The 20587-nt window shown below is 51.3% G+C and overlaps 9 protein-coding genes across 9 annotated transcripts; 6 read left to right on the top strand and 3 right to left on the bottom strand.

The window, feature by feature from the left end:
- Positions 1 to 95: 95 nt before the first annotated feature.
- On the top strand, positions 96 to 1065 carry T310_2168 (uncharacterized protein; the record flags this gene model as incomplete). Its single annotated transcript, XM_013474975.1, has 3 exons — positions 96 to 750; positions 856 to 895; positions 951 to 1065. 3 exons carry the CDS (start codon positions 96 to 98, stop codon positions 1063 to 1065), a joined length of 810 nt encoding a protein of 269 aa, XP_013330429.1.
- Positions 1066 to 1358: 293 nt separating this feature from the next.
- On the top strand, positions 1359 to 2709 carry T310_2167 (C6 transcription factor; the record flags this gene model as incomplete). Its single annotated transcript, XM_013474974.1, has 2 exons — positions 1359 to 1442; positions 1501 to 2709. 2 exons carry the CDS (start codon positions 1359 to 1361, stop codon positions 2707 to 2709), a joined length of 1293 nt encoding a protein of 430 aa, XP_013330428.1.
- A 514-nt stretch (positions 2710 to 3223) lies between these two features.
- On the top strand, positions 3224 to 4012 carry T310_2166 (uncharacterized protein; the record flags this gene model as incomplete). The annotated part of the gene is made up of 2 exons (XM_013474973.1): positions 3224 to 3671; positions 3738 to 4012. 2 exons carry the CDS (start codon positions 3224 to 3226, stop codon positions 4010 to 4012), a joined length of 723 nt encoding a protein of 240 aa, XP_013330427.1.
- A 2485-nt stretch (positions 4013 to 6497) lies between these two features.
- On the top strand, positions 6498 to 7207 carry T310_2165 (uncharacterized protein; the record flags this gene model as incomplete). The annotated part of the gene is made up of 3 exons (XM_013474972.1): positions 6498 to 6617; positions 6664 to 6686; positions 6835 to 7207. 3 exons carry the CDS (start codon positions 6498 to 6500, stop codon positions 7205 to 7207), a joined length of 516 nt encoding a protein of 171 aa, XP_013330426.1.
- A 1106-nt stretch (positions 7208 to 8313) lies between these two features.
- Positions 8314 to 9359, top strand: T310_2164 (F-box domain-containing protein; the record flags this gene model as incomplete). The annotated part of the gene is made up of 2 exons (XM_013474971.1): positions 8314 to 8547; positions 8604 to 9359. The coding sequence occupies 2 exons, from the start codon at positions 8314 to 8316 to the stop codon at positions 9357 to 9359; spliced, it is 990 nt and encodes a 329-aa protein (XP_013330425.1).
- A 1500-nt stretch (positions 9360 to 10859) lies between these two features.
- T310_2163 (Cellulose 1,4-beta-cellobiosidase (non-reducing end)) lies at positions 10860 to 12611 on the bottom strand (the record flags this gene model as incomplete). The annotated part of the gene is made up of 8 exons (XM_013474970.1): positions 10860 to 10904; positions 10965 to 11206; positions 11266 to 11523; positions 11577 to 11714; positions 11769 to 12022; positions 12075 to 12369; positions 12414 to 12482; positions 12533 to 12611. The coding sequence occupies 8 exons, from the start codon at positions 12609 to 12611 to the stop codon at positions 10860 to 10862; spliced, it is 1380 nt and encodes a 459-aa protein (XP_013330424.1).
- Positions 12612 to 13988: 1377 nt separating this feature from the next.
- Positions 13989 to 16029, bottom strand: T310_2162 (Cytochrome P450; the record flags this gene model as incomplete). Its single annotated transcript, XM_013474969.1, has 9 exons — positions 13989 to 14076; positions 14128 to 14202; positions 14267 to 14420; positions 14497 to 14992; positions 15043 to 15242; positions 15296 to 15389; positions 15454 to 15663; positions 15724 to 15752; positions 15804 to 16029. The coding sequence occupies 9 exons, from the start codon at positions 16027 to 16029 to the stop codon at positions 13989 to 13991; spliced, it is 1572 nt and encodes a 523-aa protein (XP_013330423.1).
- Positions 16030 to 16523: 494 nt separating this feature from the next.
- Positions 16524 to 18207, top strand: T310_2161 (Protein flp; the record flags this gene model as incomplete). The annotated part of the gene is made up of 2 exons (XM_013474968.1): positions 16524 to 16730; positions 16780 to 18207. The coding sequence occupies 2 exons, from the start codon at positions 16524 to 16526 to the stop codon at positions 18205 to 18207; spliced, it is 1635 nt and encodes a 544-aa protein (XP_013330422.1).
- A 1099-nt stretch (positions 18208 to 19306) lies between these two features.
- On the bottom strand, positions 19307 to 20242 carry T310_2160 (4-hydroxy-2-oxoglutarate aldolase; the record flags this gene model as incomplete). Its single annotated transcript, XM_013474967.1, has 1 exon — positions 19307 to 20242. One exon carries the CDS (start codon positions 20240 to 20242, stop codon positions 19307 to 19309), a length of 936 nt encoding a protein of 311 aa, XP_013330421.1.
- Positions 20243 to 20587: the final 345 nt, after the last annotated feature.

Here is a 20587-nt window from a genome sequence, read left to right as displayed (position 1 = left end):
CTATATCGTCACTCAGACATTCTCTGTCCAACTCGATTCGCTCTTTATATCGACATTGCCAGCCCTAATTCCATTCTCTGTATATACCACACAACATGATTTACTCCACCATCGCCTCGTTCTCAACCGCCACCTTGCTCGTCTTGTCCTGCAATCTCCTGTCCACTGTCCACGCCCAACTCGTCACTCCAGCGCCCAGTGCAGACGACTACCTCGCTGCAGTGAAGCGCGACAACTTTCGCCGCCAGTCCCTCCTCGACGGGCTCGCCTGCTTCACCATCGCTCCCGGATGCACGCAGCAGCTGACCCTCTTCGACGCCTGCCAGGCCCAGTACAGCTCCGGCCCCAAAAACCTGTACTGCCTCTGCACAACGGGCTACTACTCGGCCGTCACGGAATGCGACAAGTGCTCCGTCAGTGTCGGCGCCATGGCGTCTAGCGATCTCAGTTCCGAAATCGACCTTTACAGCATGGAGTGCGCCGAGTGGTACAGCAGCTTTGGCACGCCCAATGAGTCGGAGAGCAAGACGACCAGCGTCTCTCCTGCTTTGACTGAGGCGACCGCTACGGCGACTCCAAAAGGTGCGGCTCGATCGTCCGCGTCTCCGACTGAGCCGACATTTTCTCCAGCGGCGGCGACAGCTACCACGGCTACCACGCCCACAGAGCCTTTTGGCGGTCTTGTTGGCGAGCCGACGACGGCGGCTGCATCGCCGGCAAAGACTTCGAAAAGCGCTGCCAGCTCTAGTCGTGTGACGGAAGGAATAGTCCTTCCGGTCTTGCTTGCAATTGGAGGGTTTCTTGGGATTGGAATGGTGAATTGATCAATCGATTGATATGAGCATCCGTGGAAAGGAAACAGAATTGTATTTCCTTTAACGCTTTCCAATGCAAGGTAAGTATGGTCAGCCTGGCCAGCTGTCATCATACTAGGACTGCACAGGTGATAGGTTTTGTGGCCCAGTTTATGAAACTGAATGCTATTCAACAACTATGTATTGTAGAAGTGTATTTGATAGTAAATTCTGGGATGTATTTTATGACTGCGTTACATTAACGGCTTAATTCCTCTAGAGTTGGCGTGATGTCGGCTGCTTTATATATAATCTAGTCTACTATGATCATCTGTCGAACTCGACGCTTACCCTTCATATTGACCGTTGCAAGAAGGTCAATCTCCCCGTCACGGATACACGTATTCTCAGCGGATAATAATTAATATCTAATCAAGATCCATATAAATGTCTATTCGTACTCATCCAAGTGATATGCAACCAGCCAATCAGAAGCGGCCCTGAGCTAGCTTAAAGCTCACCGCATCGACACCGCAACTCGTCGACCAAGACGTTGAGAACATCATGACCGAGCATGTCTCGACCGGACGGCGGTCGCATCGAAAGTCGCGAACGGGCTGTCTGCAGTGTAAAAGGCGCAAGGTCAAAGTAGGTCGATGATGAATCGGTTTCTGGTTTCTCGTTTCACGTGATGCTGTACATCTAGTCTCCATCTACACGTACAGTACATGTCGTACATCACATCTACAACTACGTCTGGCCGTGTCATCCAGCTGATCAGTTTCAGTGCGACGAGACCAAACCCGTCTGCAAGAACTGCATCCGCCATGCCACCGCTGCACAGTGTTCGTTTGAGCCCGTGTCGGCGTCCAGGAGTTCGAGCCTCTCGACCCATCGAGACGACGTCTCCAGCACGACTTCTCCTCAGACGTCGTCGGATTTTGCTCCTACCAGCACAGCTACGACTGCTGCTCTGCGACCGCGTGGGCCGCCCCCCGAGCTAGCCCTGCTCGACCTCGAGCTGCTGCATCACTATTCCACCTCGACCAGCTACACGCTGTCGCGCCATCCGGCCCTGCAGACCGTGTGGCGCGTCCGGGCCCCCCAGATCGGCTTCTCGTCCGACTTTGTCCTGCGGGGCATCCTGGCCATTGCGGCGTTGCATATCGCCCATCTCCGGCCCCTCGACAAGGAGATCTATGTCTCGCAGGCGCAGGTCCACCATGAGGCCGCCCTGCAGACCGTCGCGCCCATCCTGCCCGCCGTCATGGACGAGAACTGCACCGCGCTGCTGCTCTTCTCGTCGCTGACGTGCTTCTTCTCGTGCGCAAGGCCGCGCAAACCGGGCGATCTGCTGCTGGTCGAAGGCGGCCAGCTGAGCGAATGGCTCGTCTTCTTCCGCGCGACGCGGACCATCCTGCACTACGACAATGCTGCGCTGCGACAGGGCCCCATGGCGCCCATGTTCATCAACGGCGACCGCTCTGTGCAGCTGCGCGAGGCCCGCGCCAGCGAAGGGCAGATCTACGTCCGGGAGCTGAAGCAGCTGATCCAGGAGGACGTCGAGGATCCGGCCGAGGTGGCCATCTACTTCGCCGCGCTCGACGAGCTGAGCAAGTCGTTTGGCGTCGTCATGGACCCCGAGGGCGGCCGCTGCGAGCCGTCCGACGTCTTTGTCTGGCTGATGCAGGTGTCGGACGAGTTTCTGGCGCGGCTGCGCGAGTCGAGGCCCGTCGCGCTCGTCGTCTTTGCCTATTTCTGCGTCATCATCCGCCGGCTGGAATGGGCGTGGTGGCTGTCCGGCTGCAGCGTCCATCTCATGGCGGGACTGTATCAGCTGCTCGATAACAAGTATCGCGTGTGGCTGCAGTGGCCGATGGAGCAGATTGGATGGGTTCCGCAGGCTGCTAATTAGCTATCTTATGGGTATACATCGGATGGGTTATGTACATTTTTCGGTGAACAATGTTTTTTTTTCAATTCCCTCTCGTTCAGTCTCATTGTATAAAATGTCGACAAACTGGATTCAAATCAAAGAAAGTAACGACCTACTTGCATGTGAATACAAAACCAGCAACAGCAACAGTAGTCAGACATGTGAATGAGAAAAACAGGATCATTCACTCCTGCAGGCACAATCAGAGGATTGAACCAATTAAAGAACAGTCACCGGAGGTATTTATTCACTTACGCGCTGCCTGATCTCAAACGGGCCCTTCCGGCTATAAATACATTCCCTTCCTCCCTCCTTTTCCCTCCCTCTTTCAACTACCACAACTCGCCACACTTCTCCAAACAATTTCTGCAATATCTGCAATTTATATCATACTTCTTCTTCCACTTTATATTATATACTCTTACCGGCCAGGAGAGTGAGATGGCATGAAGATGCTTGCTTTCTCTATCTGAGAGGCAGAGGCAGCGTTTATATGTCAGGCCAGGCGGCCTACCTACCCGCAGGCAGTGACTGCCAGCATATAACTTACTCTTCTATAATTATTTCTATTTCCTCATGTCGCGAGAGAACAGCGCAATACTCTCCAGCGACTGTTACTCAGTATGCATACCCTATGAGATGGGCGACTGAAGAGACCCACAAACCTCTCCAGTACAAGACAATCTCCTACCTGGCTGAGCGTTTGCGGGTTGAGGGTGCAGTTTTACGATCCGATCTACAGACAGTATCTGTCTGCTTCTACGAATCTCGCTACCATGCCGACAAAAACGCTCGGAGAACTGCCTTGCAGCTATGTCGAATCGACAATGTGACAGGCGATGAGGAGGAGATCACAGTTGGTCCAGATAGTGGTGGAACTGAGGAAGTCTCCGATGAGGAGGACATGGAGGATGCAGAGGAGGATAGGTTGAATTCCAACAGTTTGTTTATTTATCATTGCTGACCTTGGCAGAGTAGGGATTTATCCTATACTGTCTTGTGACCAGGTACCCGGTTTGGGAGACTTTCAAAATCAGGTTCTCCCGACGGCAATCCTGCTTACAATATATTCGACAGCTTGAAGATTGTCCGACGCATGGGTCTACATTATGTCCAAAACTATTCGTTCCAACACGTTGGAGTCTGGTCTATAGACCGCGACACGAAGCTATCACGAGTCCAACTGTTTCGATTCCCCAAATGCCATTTTAAATCATGTCTTGCAAAGGGGAATCTGCGGCACACACCATGTCTGCGTCCGAAACGCAATGATAGGATATGAAATCTTCACGTCCAGTTCTCAGCCAGTCCCATTCACTCGATACGGAGAACAAGTTTTGTCCCGCAAAATGGCGTCAGCCTCATCATGTCAGTGAGCTGAAGCCAGCATCGACATTCAACAGCAGAGGCCCATAGTGGTGTCTCTTTGTGATCACGCGACAAGACTTTACATAGATACGAGTGAGAGAGTCCCAGTCGCTTACAGAAATCAACAGCCGTCATAAAACGAAACTGTTGACTTTGTCGACTCTTGGATATCTGGACATTTCACCATCCCAACGCAAGAAGCAACAGCGCGAAAATTGCTATAAGTGCTTTATTGATTAAAGATCTTTAAGAGCGTTCGATTTTTCCTTCTTTTTTTTTAACTTTTTTATATAAAAAAAAGGATGGAATCCGCGTGGTTGGTCTATGCCAACTCGTACGAACTTGTCATCTGCCGATCCAGAGGGTCGATCTCCAACCATGGCTGTCCTTAGAGAGTTATTTACCCAGAAGATCAAGGCAGCAGAGTTGATCTTAACACCTGCCATACACAAAACCAGCATGTTGAAGCCCAGAAAAGGAAATGTTGGCAGTCACTGCCTAACGCTAGGTAGGCTGCCTGGCCTTCCAACATGTCCCACAGGTATAAAAAGGATTCTCTCTGCCTCTCAGATAGAGAAATCAAGCATCTTCATGCCACCTCACTACCCTGGCCGCTGAGAGGAAGTCTATTGTCACATCTCTTGCAGGTTATCCTCCAGGCTCTCCACTCCGTCCAGGACCCTCTTGTCATGGTGTAAGCGAAATTGAGCGCTTCACGAAGAGCTTCAAACACAGCACGCGACAAGAAAGGCATGCAATCGACGATGAAATCGGGTGCTCAGAGGGAGACCCAATCTCGGTTGGGTGGGCATTGGCCATCAAGTCATGAGCCAGGGATTGTCTATCCTTTCTTCTCTCCAAATCCAACTGGCTGGTGATTTCCGGACTACTACCCACCGATCGGAGCGATAACCATCGCTTCGGGGACAGAGGCGAGCCCTCCAGTTCCCCTCGCCTCCACTAGCAATCGGCTTTGACGCTGCTTGACCCTTACTTCAGTAGCCATCCCACGAAGTGCTTGTCGAGTCATAGTTACTTCTGCCGTTTACCCGCGCTTGGTTGAATTTCTTCACTTTGGCATTCAGAGCACCGGGCAGAAATCACATAGCGTAAACACCGTTTTCTGGCCATCGCAATGCTATGTTTTAATTAGACAGTCAGATTGCCCTTGTGCGTACCAGTTCTAAGTTGGTCGTTGAGCTCTATACGGACAACACCCAGACCTCTCACATCTTCGCGCGCTTGGCTGTAAATGCAGAGAAGCAGTTTTTATTCAGCTTCCCTATGGATGTCACATACCTGGAAAAGCGGGCCAATTGTTGGAGACTCTGTACGACCTTAATTAAACAATCACCACGTTGAGTGGTATATTACGGTCCATAATTTTCTCATCTCGGTTTTGTTCGCACGCACGCAGATCATGCTGTCGACGTCAAAGATGACCTCATACTCAAGCGCACGACAGACGAAACAAGCCTGCCAAGGGAACTCAGCTGCGAAAATGCTGTCTGAGGAGTACCAATTTTAATGGATCTCCTCAATCTGGCGAGAGTACGACTGGCTCTTCCCAGGACCAACTATGCGCAATAATTTGGCCATATCAGCTTCCATTCGAATCGCTGTTCAATCTACGACCTGTCAGCCAGCTTCCGGGGACTTCTACTTCGACATTGACGACATAGATGGTTTTAATACATCAGCATTGGGACTAAGAACGGAAGCACTGTCAAGCGGAGAAACATCGACTTCATCCACTCTCTTTCAAGACGTTCATGTCTATCAAATATATTCTGCATAGCGATTTGTTAATCTCGTGGCCCGTTTCGGAAAAAGATCTTGACGTTGGGTCGCTACGCCACTGGCTCATTGGAACAACCTATACCGAGATATCACTAACCTACCATCTATTTAGTCCACCCAAGCTATTGCTTCTCTTGACGTTTGAAAGATGCTATTGTCGAGCAATAACGAGCGCAATTTCGTTGTGACATTTTTTTGCAAAGCTTCGGAATCGCCAATTAACTGCATCAGACGATGCCCTTCAGAATCACCTTGTTTCCTTCTTGCGAACGAACATCCTCCTCCTCAGTCGTGATATTTCAGTCGTGGTACTTGATGACAAGGTCACCTGACCTCTGCCCTGCCAATTTCCCAGCAGACGTTCGGGTGAATATTATTTTACAAAATCTCTTCCAGCTTACGTGCCCGGATATTCAAGGTCTCAAACAGAGGAACATATATATTCATACGTTCGCTACTTTTACTTCAAAACAAAGCTGCAGTATAATCCGGATGCACGTCTCCTGGACCCCAATCAGATAAAGCTTGGGATTTTGTCAACTCAGTTAACTAATGAATTCTCAAATTCACCTCTCGCCGCTCGAAGACTTGCCCCCGCCATGCCGTCTGCGCAGGAGAGCCCAACTTCGACAAAGTCACCAGGAAAGAGGCCTCTTGTGAGGAATCTACCACATCACCAAAGAAGCAGAAGCTGTGCGATGAAGCAACAACGCAAAAATGTTAGTTTCCTTCCGCTCATATTAGGATTAGGCTGACGAAATTTAGTACTACGAAAGGGACGATTGGATGTGCGTCATTACCGAACTTGGAGAACCATGCCTCACCCCTCGACTCGGGGGAACTTAGTCCAAGACACTTCATACCACTTCACCTCCTACCTCTAAGAACGCGTCCTGACTCTTATTTGCCTTCCAATTTGCTGTATAAAGGTCCCAGAGACCTCACCATCGCTTTTCCCCTTGCGCAGCTCCCATTTAGTGGCACATTCTCTGGCAAGTGCTCACAGGAATACGTTACGTATGGTCTGGAGCCAGCTGAATCACTTTTGGGAGCCGAAGCCGAACGGGCGACGGAACCATCCGGACGCCTTCCTCACCGATCTCGAGTCGGCCAAGAAGTATCTTCGCGACACGGCATCGACCTCCTACTATTCCTCGGGGACGGCGGCGATGCTTCCAGAGGACAAGGGCGGGGTGGTGAATCCGAAGCTGGTGGTGTATGGCAACACGAATCTGCGGGTTGTCGATGCGAGCATCTTCCCGTTGATTTCGCGCGGCAACACGATGACGACGGTGTATGCTGTGGCTGAGCGAGCGGCGGACCTCATTAAAGCAGATGCATAGCGGTACTCCACTGATAGGATCTCCTAGAGACTCTGAGATATGTAATCGCTACGGCTTCCGAAATGGGAGGATGCTGGATGGGTTGTTTGTAGATACTCGCGGTAGAGAGACGTCAACGCAAGATGCTCCCATGTTGTTTCTGATGAGTCGATAATGACCCCATCTTCACACGGAATAACTGTGACTAGTGGAGAAACGTCACAGAACATCTATCTTTTAGTGATTGCTCACTCGTAGGATTGTTATACCGTCCAGACATACCAAGGATGGAGCCTTGTCCAATGGCACGAGAAATATTCCGCGAAGGACGTGTGCGTATGCTGCTTGCAATGGAAAACGGGATAATAAGGGATTCGCATGAAAGTAGCCACACAGCAAGGCCTTCCAAGATTCTAGTTCCGCAAATATAGCGTGCTTGATATTCTGAGAGAGCAACTTCCTGGCGTTCAAGATGGCAGGACAAGCGTTCGTTTTCCAAATCAAAGCAGAACACCCAATTCGGTCGTCCTCATTGAGCCTCGTTCGATAGCAAACGCTCTCACAGTCGCTGTCCCAGTCGCAGACACAACTCAGGGGGAGTTGTGTTAGCCTAGCTTGCGGTTCTAGCATCGACTCCGCCTCGAATCATTGTAGAAGAGTAATCGTAATCGGGAGCAAGGGAACTAGCCCGAGCCAGCAGCGTAGGACGAGGACAGAATGCTGCTTCTCGTTTGGAGAAAGTGAATGAAAGGAGAAAAAGTCTCTAGAGATGAAATGAGGTTGGAACGGAAGTCTTACGTCGAATCGGGCTAGCGCGTGCTGGCTGCGCGTCAACGTCACTGCAGTTTCCCTCCACCAACGACCTGCGTAAATATCAAGGAAGGACGGCGTGGATTTGTCTGGTACAAAAGTTGGTATTTCACACCGATCCAGATGAATCACGTCACTCAGATCCTCCGTTATCGCGCCGCAAGGGCGACCAGGCGAACGAATTCCGAAAGGAGTAATCTCATGAAGCTACCACCAGAACTGCTGCTGATGATTGTCGAGTCTTTATCACCAGTCGATATAGCCTGCTTGGCACTCTGCAATCATGCCCTGCTGCGAACGATTGGAACGACATCCCTGTCTCTCTCCAGTCAAGACCATGAAAGACATCGCGAACTACTCCTCACGAGACTGGCGCGAGATCTCCCTCGCTATTACTTCTGCTACTCGTGCTCTCATCTGCATCCGTGGGAAAAAGTTGGTCCTCCAGGTCCAGCTTTCCAGCCGCGGACACGCTTGCGTTGCCGGGATAGAGATGCTGGGCCAAGCCTCTGGCGGTGTCTGCACACGCACGAATCGTTATCCTGGTACTGGTTTTGTTTCGTCCATCTGCAGCTAGCCATGAAAAGACACTATTATGGGCCCGGACATGGGCCCTCGACGGAGTCGTTGTCCTTTACTGAAGTGCAAGCATCCGATGAGGCCACGACACTGCTGTCAGTCGAAGCGCGGATCTGCCCAGCGCCAGCCAGTTTATGTCTGCGAATCCAGCAGTGGGTAGTGATGAGCTCCGTCAAGGCCGATACGATACTTTCCAAAACACCGTCGACTCTGATATGTGGTCACATTGGATCTGGTCATACTGTGGTATCTCGAATCGTTGAGTCCCGATCACCCGAGATCTTCAAATGTCGCTACTGCAACATCGACTACCAACTCGAAATTAAGGAGTATCCTGATGACAGATCGGCCTTGGTTATTACCAAATGGCTGGATCTAGGATCAGGGTTGACGCCGAATGATCCACGGTGGAGAGTCCATATTGGAATGGGCAGACACGCAGAACTCGGTGCTTCCAGTGAGGCTGGCGATGTTCGTCGGCGGTTTGAAAACGGGCAGGGGTTATCACAGGATGCTCTCTCTTGCCAGAATGAGTCCTACGTGATGACGCCAAACGACCGGAGCGGAATTTTAGATTGTTGGGGGAAGGACATTTGGATTCAACAGGCTGGAAAACGTCTGACTCAAAGCTCTGACGAGCCATATACAACATTACTACGGAAGATGTGCAAGGTCATCTTGTTTTTGTTTCTTTGCTTCGCATATCCGAAACTGATACTGTGGTGGGTAGTGTTGCTCAGCAGGTTGTAGTTAGGCAGGTCCCAGTCCTATACCAATTAAGTTCTCCCTTGAGCAATTAGGTTCCTTCCATACAATCTGCTGCCATGTCCTCTGACGGTCTTCTGTGTGATAGCATGGCTCTGCAGTTGCAAACTACAGGCTGCACCGAGTGATCGTGTATACTTGCCACCCTGTTACGGAAGGAGCGCGATGGACAGCCACAGCGACGGGCAGGGGCATATGGATAGAATCTGCAGATGTTGCTTCTTGTCCTTATACACCGTTTTTCTTCTCGCTTTCAGTCCTTCTCTCTTCTCCTCTTTTCCTCTCCACTTCGGACCTGCACACTGCTTCCTGACGAAACCAACCCCACGTGAGGAAATCTGCACGGCCTAGCTCTCGGTGATACCTTTGATGTCAAGCCTAGATCTGGAGACGCTGTCAATCTCGCCTGGCATATAACTAGCTAGCCCGATAGGAGTCTTTGATCAGGGGCTTCGATAGCGTTGAGAAATTGATTCAATCTATTATTGTCAGGGCTCTCCGCGAGAGGTTATACGTCAACTGCAACAGCTTGAATGAATGCATCCTTGCTACACGCGCAAAATATACTGAGCAAAGCGCGATACATATTTAAACTGGTGATTGCACCTACGGCAGTCGTCAACAGGGGAGCTTTTCATATTTTTAGCTATCGGTGCAACTGCCGTCACCCAGTTCTCTCTCTACAGCGGAAACACCAGTTTCTAGCCAATATAATAACCTTTAATAGAAGTTTTGCAAAACTCGTGATTTATATCCACAACGGTGTGAGTTAGATACTGTCGAATGTAAGCGAATATCACCAAAACGTTTGGATTTGTTCAAATTGTTGAAGTTGCTGGCTGTCGCAGTTCTCCTGGCTATTCAATAAATCAATCAACACTTTGTTTTTTTTTCTCCTTGGAGAATCTCAATATGCGCGTTATTGCGTTATAATTTTTTTAAACTTTTGCTAGGCCAACCCAAAAAAAAAACAACGGATTAAATAATTACTCGACGAGAAATTTAACAGTGTGTGTACACATATAGATTTTAATATTTGCCAATGCGGCTTACTAGGCATGCATGTCCCGTTTTTCTAAAAGAGGAAAGAAAAAAAGCATCCGATATTCGCTTTATGTCAAAAGCATGAAACCCTTTCGTTTTATGGCTTTGCGTTGACTTTATGTTATTTTTGTATTTTTGTATTTTTATTTTTTATTTTTTATCTAGCTGATTTGTATTTCTACAGATTTCATGGAATGTGTATTTGATTGCTAGCTGGAATTTTGAGACTTTGTCTGCATTCAAATAAGATTGAATTTCGCGTATATACACACACTAAGTAGATGAAGCAAGCATATACACTGAAGAAATATGCGAGGGAGTGTTGAGCAAGCATAGCATGGCATAGCATAGCAACTTTTGGTCTTCTCTCTTTTACTTCACTTCTTGGCAAATTTGTCGTCTCCATTCTCCACCTCCTTATAGTCCCCCTTCTTATTTCATTCAGAACGGCGGATTGGCATTCGTAAGCAGCTGCTCAAAGTACGCCTGTAACACACATAATTAGCATACGCTCCAATGTACAGTACATCTCTGCTTGCAACTTACCTGGAACCAAGTTCCCGCCTCCGGAGCCGGCTGCAGCGCATCGCTCAGCCCGCAGTGGTAGTCGTATCGCGGAGAGGTCGTGTTAGACGTGCCATCGCTCTCGCCACCCGGCTTGACCCAGACGAAGGCGTCCTCGAGAGGGTTGCCAGTGTCAGTCGTCGGGCGGACGCCGAACCCGGTGCCGATGACGTTGCACCAGTCGCCCCATTGGTTCTGCTTGGTGGGTTGGACGCCGTTGCGGGCTGCAGAACAGGTCAGATTTGGGTACGTCCAGTCGAGGTCTGGGTGTGGTGAGACTCACATGTATCAGTGATAAAGTACGCATTAAACCCCTGGCTCTGAAGCAGCGGCGCAAGGGCATTCACATAGTCCTCCTCGTCGCAGTTGGGGTCGCCCTGCGTGTACGACGGGCACGGGCTGATCGTCCAGGCGTTGTAGTTGGCGACGTTGGTCGCGAGACCGCGCACCGAGGCCGGCGACGAGGCGTTCTTGTAGACCTCTGCAAACAGCTGCGCAGCGGGTTGGAGGTTTGCTGACCAGCCTAGCCATCCGGCGTGTCCTGAAAGACAATCAGTTCTGTCTTTTATTCCCTGGTATGTGAGGGAAGCTCACCAGCATCAAGATACATGGCCACATTCGGCAGGTTGAGCTGCGTGATGGCGTAGTTGATGCATTCGAGATAGGCGCCCTGGGCATTCGCGCATTTCGCCACGTTCAGGTTGGTGACCAGGTTGGCCAGGCTGTCGGGTTCTGCGGCAGTCAGTATTGACAAAAAAAATTGATAAATATCACTAGCGTACTAACCAATGATCAGGATGGTGTGCACATCCGAATACGTCGTCAGCTGCTCGCGGATCGAGTCGATGTATTGCTTGTACAGGGCAACGCCGTTGTTGGCGATGGAGAACTCGCCATTGCTCGCTGCCGCCGCGCAGTCGCGGTCAGGTAGGTCGTAAACGACGAAGATGCCTGCAATCGGAGGGTCTGCGCCGGCCGCATTCTGGGACTGGATGTCTTTCAGATACTCGCCCATGTTGGGCACTTTGGCCGCTTGATCGCTGTGACAATATCAGTCTCTGCAAGTCCCAAACAGGGTGGAATATCACCCACAGCCAGACAAAAGACGGCACCTTGGCCACCTCGCTCGCCTTGGGAACCAGCTCGCTGCTTAGCGACGGGATGGCCAGGCTAATCACCTCAGAGGCATAGTACGGGTTGGCGTAGAGCTGGTATCCGACAAAGGGGTTGCCGGACGCAGACGCGGTGATGGAGGGCGATGTCGCCGATCCAGTGCCTGTGGTCGTCGCTGACGTCGGAGGAGGGGTCGTTGGCGCAGTCGACGAGGGCTTTGTCGTTGTCGTCAACGTGGTAGGAGTGGCCGTTGCAGGGACGCATTGTGCGTAGTCTACGCAGTTAGCTGAGCTCGACAGCAGTAGAGAACAGACGTACAAGAATTGATGGTGCTGCACGTCGCTCCTGCAGCACAATCCGTCGCTCCAGTCCACGAATTCCCTCCGCCTGAAGCTGTCAGACCAATTCATCAGACAGACGTTCGAGGAGCTGCTCACATTGTCCCCAGAGGGATTGTTGCGCGTCCGCTGCGCCGAGAAGCAGCGCTGCCGGTGCAAGAGCAAGCAGATTTCGCATCTTTGATTCTCTCTGAAATTGATATTATGATGTCTGTTCTTGACGGTCAAGCAGGCTGCAGATTGAAGCTGTTCTGCAGGGTTATTGGCCATATTTATAATGGATGATGGAGCTGTCTCGCGGAGTGTCGGAGCTGCTAGTAGCTTTCATCTAACTTGGATCGAGCTTTGTGGAAACGACATGGTCTGGAACTAAGCTATGGATTGAAGCTTGCAGTTCGATCACGCCTACCGAATCGTCTCTCTTTGCACATTTCTGCCCGATTTCGATGACAATGGGAATGTCGGATTTCTTCAATTGCTACTGCTGGGTACATTAGAGTTTCCTAGTTGAACTATCCTAATATATTCGTGCTTTACATCGACCTGAGGTAGCTGACGCTGAGCATATTGATCCCTATTCTATATGACTAGAACATCTACGCGAGAAACAACATACAATCCAATTGCCTAATCTTCGACTATCTCAAGGACACCATTTCATCCCACTGCCAGGAACATCAATGGCATGTGAAGACCATAAGAACCAATCCTCACATGACATAGGCTAATTATTAGATGATTCCCCTATTCCCGTATCTAGCTAAACAATCCACTAACTAGGCACAGGCACCGTTGCATCAGCATCCCCTAACATGCGGGGTCGCAGGCTACTTAAATTTAACTAAATTAAACTACTGCGGAATGTCGGATACACCTGCATGCTTTCGTTCCTAGCTTAATTAAGCTTGCTTGCTGGCAAGTGCAGTAATTGCCGATGATCCTTCTGGATAATCCCCACGGGGAATGTCCGACTCCGGTGAGCAGAAGGTTTCGTATTAATTATTAGTATTTGGTAGTGGGATTTACAGGCTAGTGAAATAGCGAATAGGCAACTTGATATCTCGTCAGATATGAGGATATGACGCTACATACAGAGCTTGTATTAGGGATTGTGTAGTCGTACTTGCTAGACACCTTGGTACCTTGCACAGTACTACTGTGCTGTATGTGAGGGGTCACCGGATAAATGGAAGCATGCCTAGAACCTGGACCAAGCCATTGATTGAATCAGTCTACCTGTCCTTGTTCCTAGCCCCTGAATGCGGGGTTAGTAGGATAGGTTCATTTCGTCATTTCAGAAACAGTGCACTAAAACAAACAAAACGATTGGTCAATTCGTGCAGCTCTTGCTGTGCTGTCATTCAATAAACAATTGTCTGCAGGCTATGCCAGTATTGCTCAGCTGCATAACAAGGACCAATTGCAATGGCCACAGTATCATGTGCTATATTTTAGATGATTCTCTATGAGTTTGGTTTGTACTGACAAAACACAAGAGAGCCTGCCTCAGGAACATTCCACTGAGCATCTCCTCCTGAGATGTAGCAAATCTAGTTCAGACGAGACACTTCCTCAATCTAGCCTTGAGATGCGGCCCCCGATATTCAGGCAGAAAGCAGTCCCGCCACACAAGCTTCTCAGGACTATAAACAAACGTCAGGTCAGTCGTAATCGATTGAAAACGGACCACTCACCTCGACGGATCAAGCTCGATATCGAATTTGCGGAATACATGCGCAAAGCAGATGTACAGTTCCGCCCACGCCAGACTAGACATCAGTCAGTCTTCTCACAATTGATCAATCAACTTGTCTAAGGACACGAACTTCACACCGAGACAGCTTCGAGGCCCGCGCGAGAACGCGACTAGCCACTTGTCTAGATCCTTCCCTTTTGCGTCGAGCCATCTCTCCGGATTGAAAGCGTCTGGGTTCTCGAATATGGCCGGATTGCGGTGGACGAAATGGCTGCTCATTTGTACTACGGTCTGTAGGTGACGTTAACAGATGCGAACGGCGAACGGGTTCTAGATGCGAATGGGTTCGAGGGCTATTTTTACTTACTCCTCCCGGGATGAATGTCTGCGAAATAGTCGCCCCTGGTGCAGGCACAACTCTCGGCAGCGGAGATGCAACGCCAGGACTTACTCGAAGCGATTCTTTGATGACGGCAGTCTGGCAACACAGTCAGCTCAAATTCACCACCAGAAAAAGAGAAATAGACAGAGAGAGCTACGAGATACGGCATCTTTTCCAGCTCACTCAAACCCGGCTGCTTTTCCAAGTCCGGCCATGCTCGAAGCAGCTCCTCTTTCAGCTTCCGGTAGATCTCCGGCAACGAGAGAATATAGAACGTGCCGTGCATAAGCGTCGTCCCCGTTGTGTCGGCCCCGCCAAAAAGCAGTGCCTGCGCTTCCTCGTACAGGCTTTCGGAGCTCGGAGCAGTGCCACTGCGGTATGCCTCTGGGCGGAGCAGCTCGTGGTAAATCGTTGTCGAATGAGGGAGCTTCTTGAGATTCTCCGGGTTGCTGGTTAATTCGCTGATCTGCTTTTTCAAGAGCTGTACCAGTCAGTACGCTGTCCAAAGTCAGAGCATCGAGGATTTATTACCTGCTGCAGGTCAACTAGACCCGCAGTCGCAGGACTGACAATCTTGGAAATCCTCGGCGGACAGTTCATGATCATCCCTTTGTACAGAGACGAGTGCTTGAAACAGACAAAGACAGGCAGCGATGCCTCCATGGCGAGAATGATGGGCGCCTCGTGGTTAGGAGCGTTGATTGCGTTGACGGAGTTGCCAAAGCACAGGTCTCATACCAACAACTGTCAGCTGCGAATTCTGTCTATAGGTCAGACTTCTCACAAGTAATGACATCCATGGACATGCATCTAAAAGCGTAGAAGAGATCGACAGGCTCATTGCCACGTCTTTCGAACGATTTGCAGAGGTCGACGACCTTCCACATTAGTAACATGTCCTATACGGTGCAAAGGGGATAGGGATAAGGATAAGATAACTACCTTCTCCACGATGAGTCCCTGGACATCGGCAATCGCTTTCTTCGAAAACATCTTCGTGAGAACATCCTTCCTTTCCTTGGCCTCCTTGTAGGTCAGGAAGCCAAAGGAGGAGCGATCCTCGCCAAAGCTGTGGTAGACGCTTTCTTCCTTGTCCCAGCGATTGTTCGAATTGAATATTTCTAGATAGGCTGAAGGATTGGCGAAATGCAGCTGCGCAGGTCAGAAGTATGTACATACATCGGACAACAGCTGCTGGGCTCGACGACACACCTCATTAGGCCCAACACGGACAATGTCCCCTGTACATCTCCTGTCAGGAGTCGGTGGAATCTATATTCATCCCGGCTTACCGTATTTTGCATGAAGCTTCTCCAGGGTATGCACAAAGGAGCTTTGGGCAACGCAATCGATATAGGCGCGATACAGAGGGCTGATGGCGGCAATGCGCGGTCCTGGAAACCTGGCCAGAGGATGCCAGACGCAGTTTTGCAGCATTCGATACAAAATCCATGCTGCGAACCCCGCCACGGCCAGCAGGATCAGCCCGAGCTTCTCGATACCAACGGTCTGCAGCATGGTGAGCAGGTAACGCTGTGGCAATGGGATATTTTTCTCGACTTTGCCAGCGACGTAGCAGAAGAGGGGATCGGTGATAGATGCATTTGGCTAACATTTGAGCTGCCATGATTGGTTTGCAGTGCAGACGATCATTTCCTCGGCGGGACTAACAAGATGCAGAGAGACAAAGATACTGTATCAGCATTGAATGAGGTGGGTTTGTCTTCGCAGCTAGATGTACTGTACGGAGCATGAAGAGTGCAGTTAATTCATGGTTCTACGGATTACCTGGATATCAATCCAGGCAATTCGATGGTATCAATATGTCATTCCTCATTCTTGTCTGCTAGACATGGTAAGATTTACTGTTATCTGATAACGCGGAATATGCGGGGATGGCGTATTTTATTTTTAGGCTAGGCATCAACAAAGTGCAGGCTACATCTTGTGCAACCAGTTCTGACTGACAATTTCTTCAACAATGAATTTTCTAGCAAAGAGGAAAGATCAAAATGCTGCTCTTGGCCGTTTTCCTCACCTTTCTGGCGCTGTGGTGGACCGCGCAGCCATGCAACACCGCGCAGGTCCCTCTTATCAATCACAGCAGCCAGCCATCGCCTCTCAACGACTTCGAAAAGGTCGTCAATTCGACGCTGGACCATTTCCGGACGCCGGGGCTGGCGATAGCAGTGGTCCGGGGGAATGAGACATTTGTCAAGGTCAGTTCGTCTGTCGCCTCAGCAATGCCTGTCCTACTGACGACGACAGGGCTATGGGGTCGCTGACTTGTCCACTCTCCAACCTGTCACCGAACACACGCACTTCGTCGTCGGCAGCACCACCAAAGCCTTCACCGCGGCAGCCATCTCGCTCCTCGTCGACGACAATGACAACTTCCCTCAGATCCAGTGGGATACACCGGTCCACAGCATCATCCCCGACGACTTCGTGCTGTCCGACGACTGGTCGACCGCCCATGTCACGATCGAGGATGCCCTCTCGCATCGCTCCGGCCTGCCGCGTCACGACTACGCCTGGCATTTCTCCAACGTCTCGATCGTCCAGGCTGTTCGAAAAATGCGCCATCTGCCTCTGACGGCGCCCATCCGCACCAGGTGGCAGTACTGCAACCTAATGTTCGTGGCCATGGCGCATCTGCTCGAGACAGTGACGGGCCAGTATCTCGGCGACTTCCTCCGCGAGCGCATCTGGAGGCCCCTGGGGATGGAGGAGACCTTCATGTCGATCCCGGAGGCCCAAGCGGCTGGAGTGGAACTGGCTCGGGGTTACGAGGTCAACCGCACGGGGGGATACGAGGAAACGGGCTATCAGATCTGGCCCCAGGCCCGGGGCGCAGGCAATATCGTATCGTCCGCCGTGGACTATGCCAAGTGGATTCGCGCGATGATCAACCGTGCTCCTCCCATCTCTGCTGCCGGCCACGCAGCGCTCGTGCGCGCGCATTCCATCATGACGCCGGATATCCAGACCCCGGACTCCGCCCCGGTGACCTACGGCCTGGGATGGTTCATCCACTCGTATCGCGGCGAGGTGTTAGTCGAGCACAGCGGGGCGCAGCCGGGATTTGGCACGGGGGTGTTCTACCTGCCCGGACGACAGTTCGGGGTCGCCCTGTTCGGAAACAACATGATGGGAGGGGGAGCTGCGACGCAGGTGCTGGCCTACCATCTGATCGACGAGTTCCTGGGCACGCCGCCGGAAGAGCGCTTCGACTGGGTGTCCTGGGGCGATCGCTTCGTGCCAAACACGACTGTCACGCCGGACAAGCTGCGCAGTCTGTATCCCTCTGTGCCTGATCCTCCACTTCCTCCTCCGGCAGAGCTCTCCGCCTACCCGGGCGTCTACGTGCATCCCGCGTATCCGACGCTGAACATCACCGCCGACTGCCCGCCATCAGCGTCCTTCCTACCGCCGTTTCCGCATCGTCAGGGCCCGTCTGACACGGCCAAGATCTGCATCGCGTCCCTCTTCAACTACAAGGATCGCCCCGTCGAGTTGGTCCACGTGTCGGGCGATTTTTGGGTGCTGGGGACCGAGTTGTGGGGGGAGACGCTGGTCGGACGGGCCGAGTTTCGTCTGGGTCCGGATGCGAGTGTGCGTCAACTGGGGGTGGAGTTTGAGCCGGCGATGAAGGAGAAGATTTGGTATAAGAGAGACGTCAGTCTGTCGAGATGAGGTTGCGTCTGGTGGAATATGCCTAGGCACGTGGCCGGTCTAGCCCTAGCAGAAGGCTGGAGATGGTATATATCTACCATTAGTTTCATCGTTGAGATTGCAAATACTGACCTACAAGGTATACCTCTAGTAAACCACGATTCATTGTGCACAGTCATGGTATCTGCAGGCTTTCGTTTGATACAGGTCAGTTTCTACCGGTCCGTATTGCCAACCCATCTCGATAAATAGTCCATAGTTCTGCGATAGACAGTATAAATAAGCAATGATATTTCCTTTCAGTCACGTCAGCAGCTGCGTGTAGTATGTGCTCTGCACGCTCTAGATATACGGACCACAGCAGTACTCCATGAATACAACGTCTTCATCCGTGGGTAAATAAAAATAACGCAGTACGGTTATTCTGAATGAGCCTAGCATATATTGACCATCCATCCACACCATGCAAGAAGCAGCAAGATGCATTCTCCATGTCAGACTGGGCATGGGGAGTCAGTCAGTATCATGAACCATCCAGTACAGAGCGTACAGAGCAGTAAGTACAGACAGTATATACAGTACAGTAAGAAGGACTTAAACTGAGCAAGCCCTATGTACCATAAATTCTGAGAAAACGTATCCAGCTAGACTCCCTATTCCTCGAGTCTCACTCCATGAACTGACTACTGACTCGACAAATGTTTCTCTATCGAGAATGGCATGGCGTGGGGGTAGCTGGTAGTTGTGTTCATCCATCATCCATCATCCGAGGGGGATAAATATTGATTATTACTAACCACTGGATTTATCCCTTATTTGCTGTTCGCAGTTGTACAGTACTTAGGTACTAACGTATATCTAGATACATTGGCTGCAAGGGATGTCCTGGCTGGCCATAATGAACTACGTGCAGGTTTCGATTGGAATATCTCTTGACTCCTCGATACTGGATTGTAGATTAGATACTGCTATACTACTGTATTGCAAGAAGATATCTGCTAGTTGATTGTAGCTATGCCATATTATCCCACTTGATATACTGCACATATATAATCTAGATCATCTAAATACATACACAACACAATGGATGCAATGCAATGCAAGCAATTCCTTCCGACAGCTAATTCTTCGCCAACGACCTCTCCAACTCCATCGCCTCAGCCAACCCATCCTTAATCGCCGCAACGCCCTCTACCGACGGCGCAACCGTCGGCTTGCGCGGCAGTCCGCCATACCCATAATACGCCTCCAGGGCCGCCTTGACGGCGACGAATCCGCCCTGGATGGCGACCCAGTCTGCGCGCGCGACCACCGCCTGCGCCTTCTTCGCCTCCTCGACTTGTCCCTTCTCGTACAGGTCCTGCACATGCACGCATGCCCGCGGGATCACGTTCGCCACGCCCGCGATCACTCCCTGCCCGCCGGCGATCAGCGTCTGCAGCGTAAAGTCGGCCGAGCCGCCGAAGGTGAAGAAGCCGGGCTTCACGCCCGCCGCGATGCGCGCCAGCTTGCCCGTGTTGCCACAGGTGAGTTTCACGCCGACAATGTTGGGGTGTTGCGCCAGGGCAAGGATGTCGTCCGACGTCAGATCCACGCCGTTCGCCGCACCAGGGAAGTTGTAGATGAGCACGGGCAGGGGCGACGCGTCGGCCACGTCGCGGAAGTAGTTGCGCAGGGCCTCTGTGCCGACGAGCGTCTTGTAGTACGACGGCGGCAGCACGATCACGTAGTCGCCGCCAGCCTGGGCAGCGTCCTGGGCGAACTGGATCGACTCGCGCGTCGACTGGGCACCTGCACCGACGATCAGCGGCACAGACTCGAAGCCGTGGGCGTCGAGGGCGCGACGTGTCGCGGCCGTGATGGCCTTGCGCTCCTCGCGGTCCAGATGCACGGCCTCGCCGTTGCTGCCCTGGGCGACGATGCCGGCGACGCCTGCCTGGGCCAGGAAGACGGCGTGCTTCTCGACTGTCGCGACGTCGACGTCTTCGTTGGGGCCGTGGAAGAAGGCCACCGTGGGGACGTAGATGCCGGGTTTGAGGGGTCTTTTCGTAGTCATCGTGTATGCGTAAAGCAGTTCGTGTGTCACAGATGTATAAGATCGCTAGATCGTCAAGACAGTCTTGTTGCAAAGCTTGGTAGGCAGTAGAATAAAAAAGAACAGACGAGACAGAAGGAGTCTCTAAACGATGGAGCTGTAAGCAGTCAGATCAGAGTCTCCTCCGGAGTAGCACCGAGGTAACCCACTCACCTGATAGTCAGAATGCTATGGAGGATAATAATGAGTCCAAGCAGCAAGAGGAAGCAACAGGCGATACCAAGCTAGACACTCTGTGCGACAGACCCTGCCATTAACTATTAGGCAAAATGATATCTGCCAAGACAAGACAATTCTTATACAGAT

This window comes from Rasamsonia emersonii (assembly GCF_000968595.1).
Source record: "Rasamsonia emersonii CBS 393.64 chromosome Unknown ctg1118621760016, whole genome shotgun sequence".
NCBI lineage: Eukaryota > Fungi > Ascomycota > Eurotiomycetes > Eurotiales > Trichocomaceae > Rasamsonia > Rasamsonia emersonii.
Note: the sequence above shows the minus strand (reverse complement) of the source record. Positions and strands in the feature narration are given on the sequence as shown.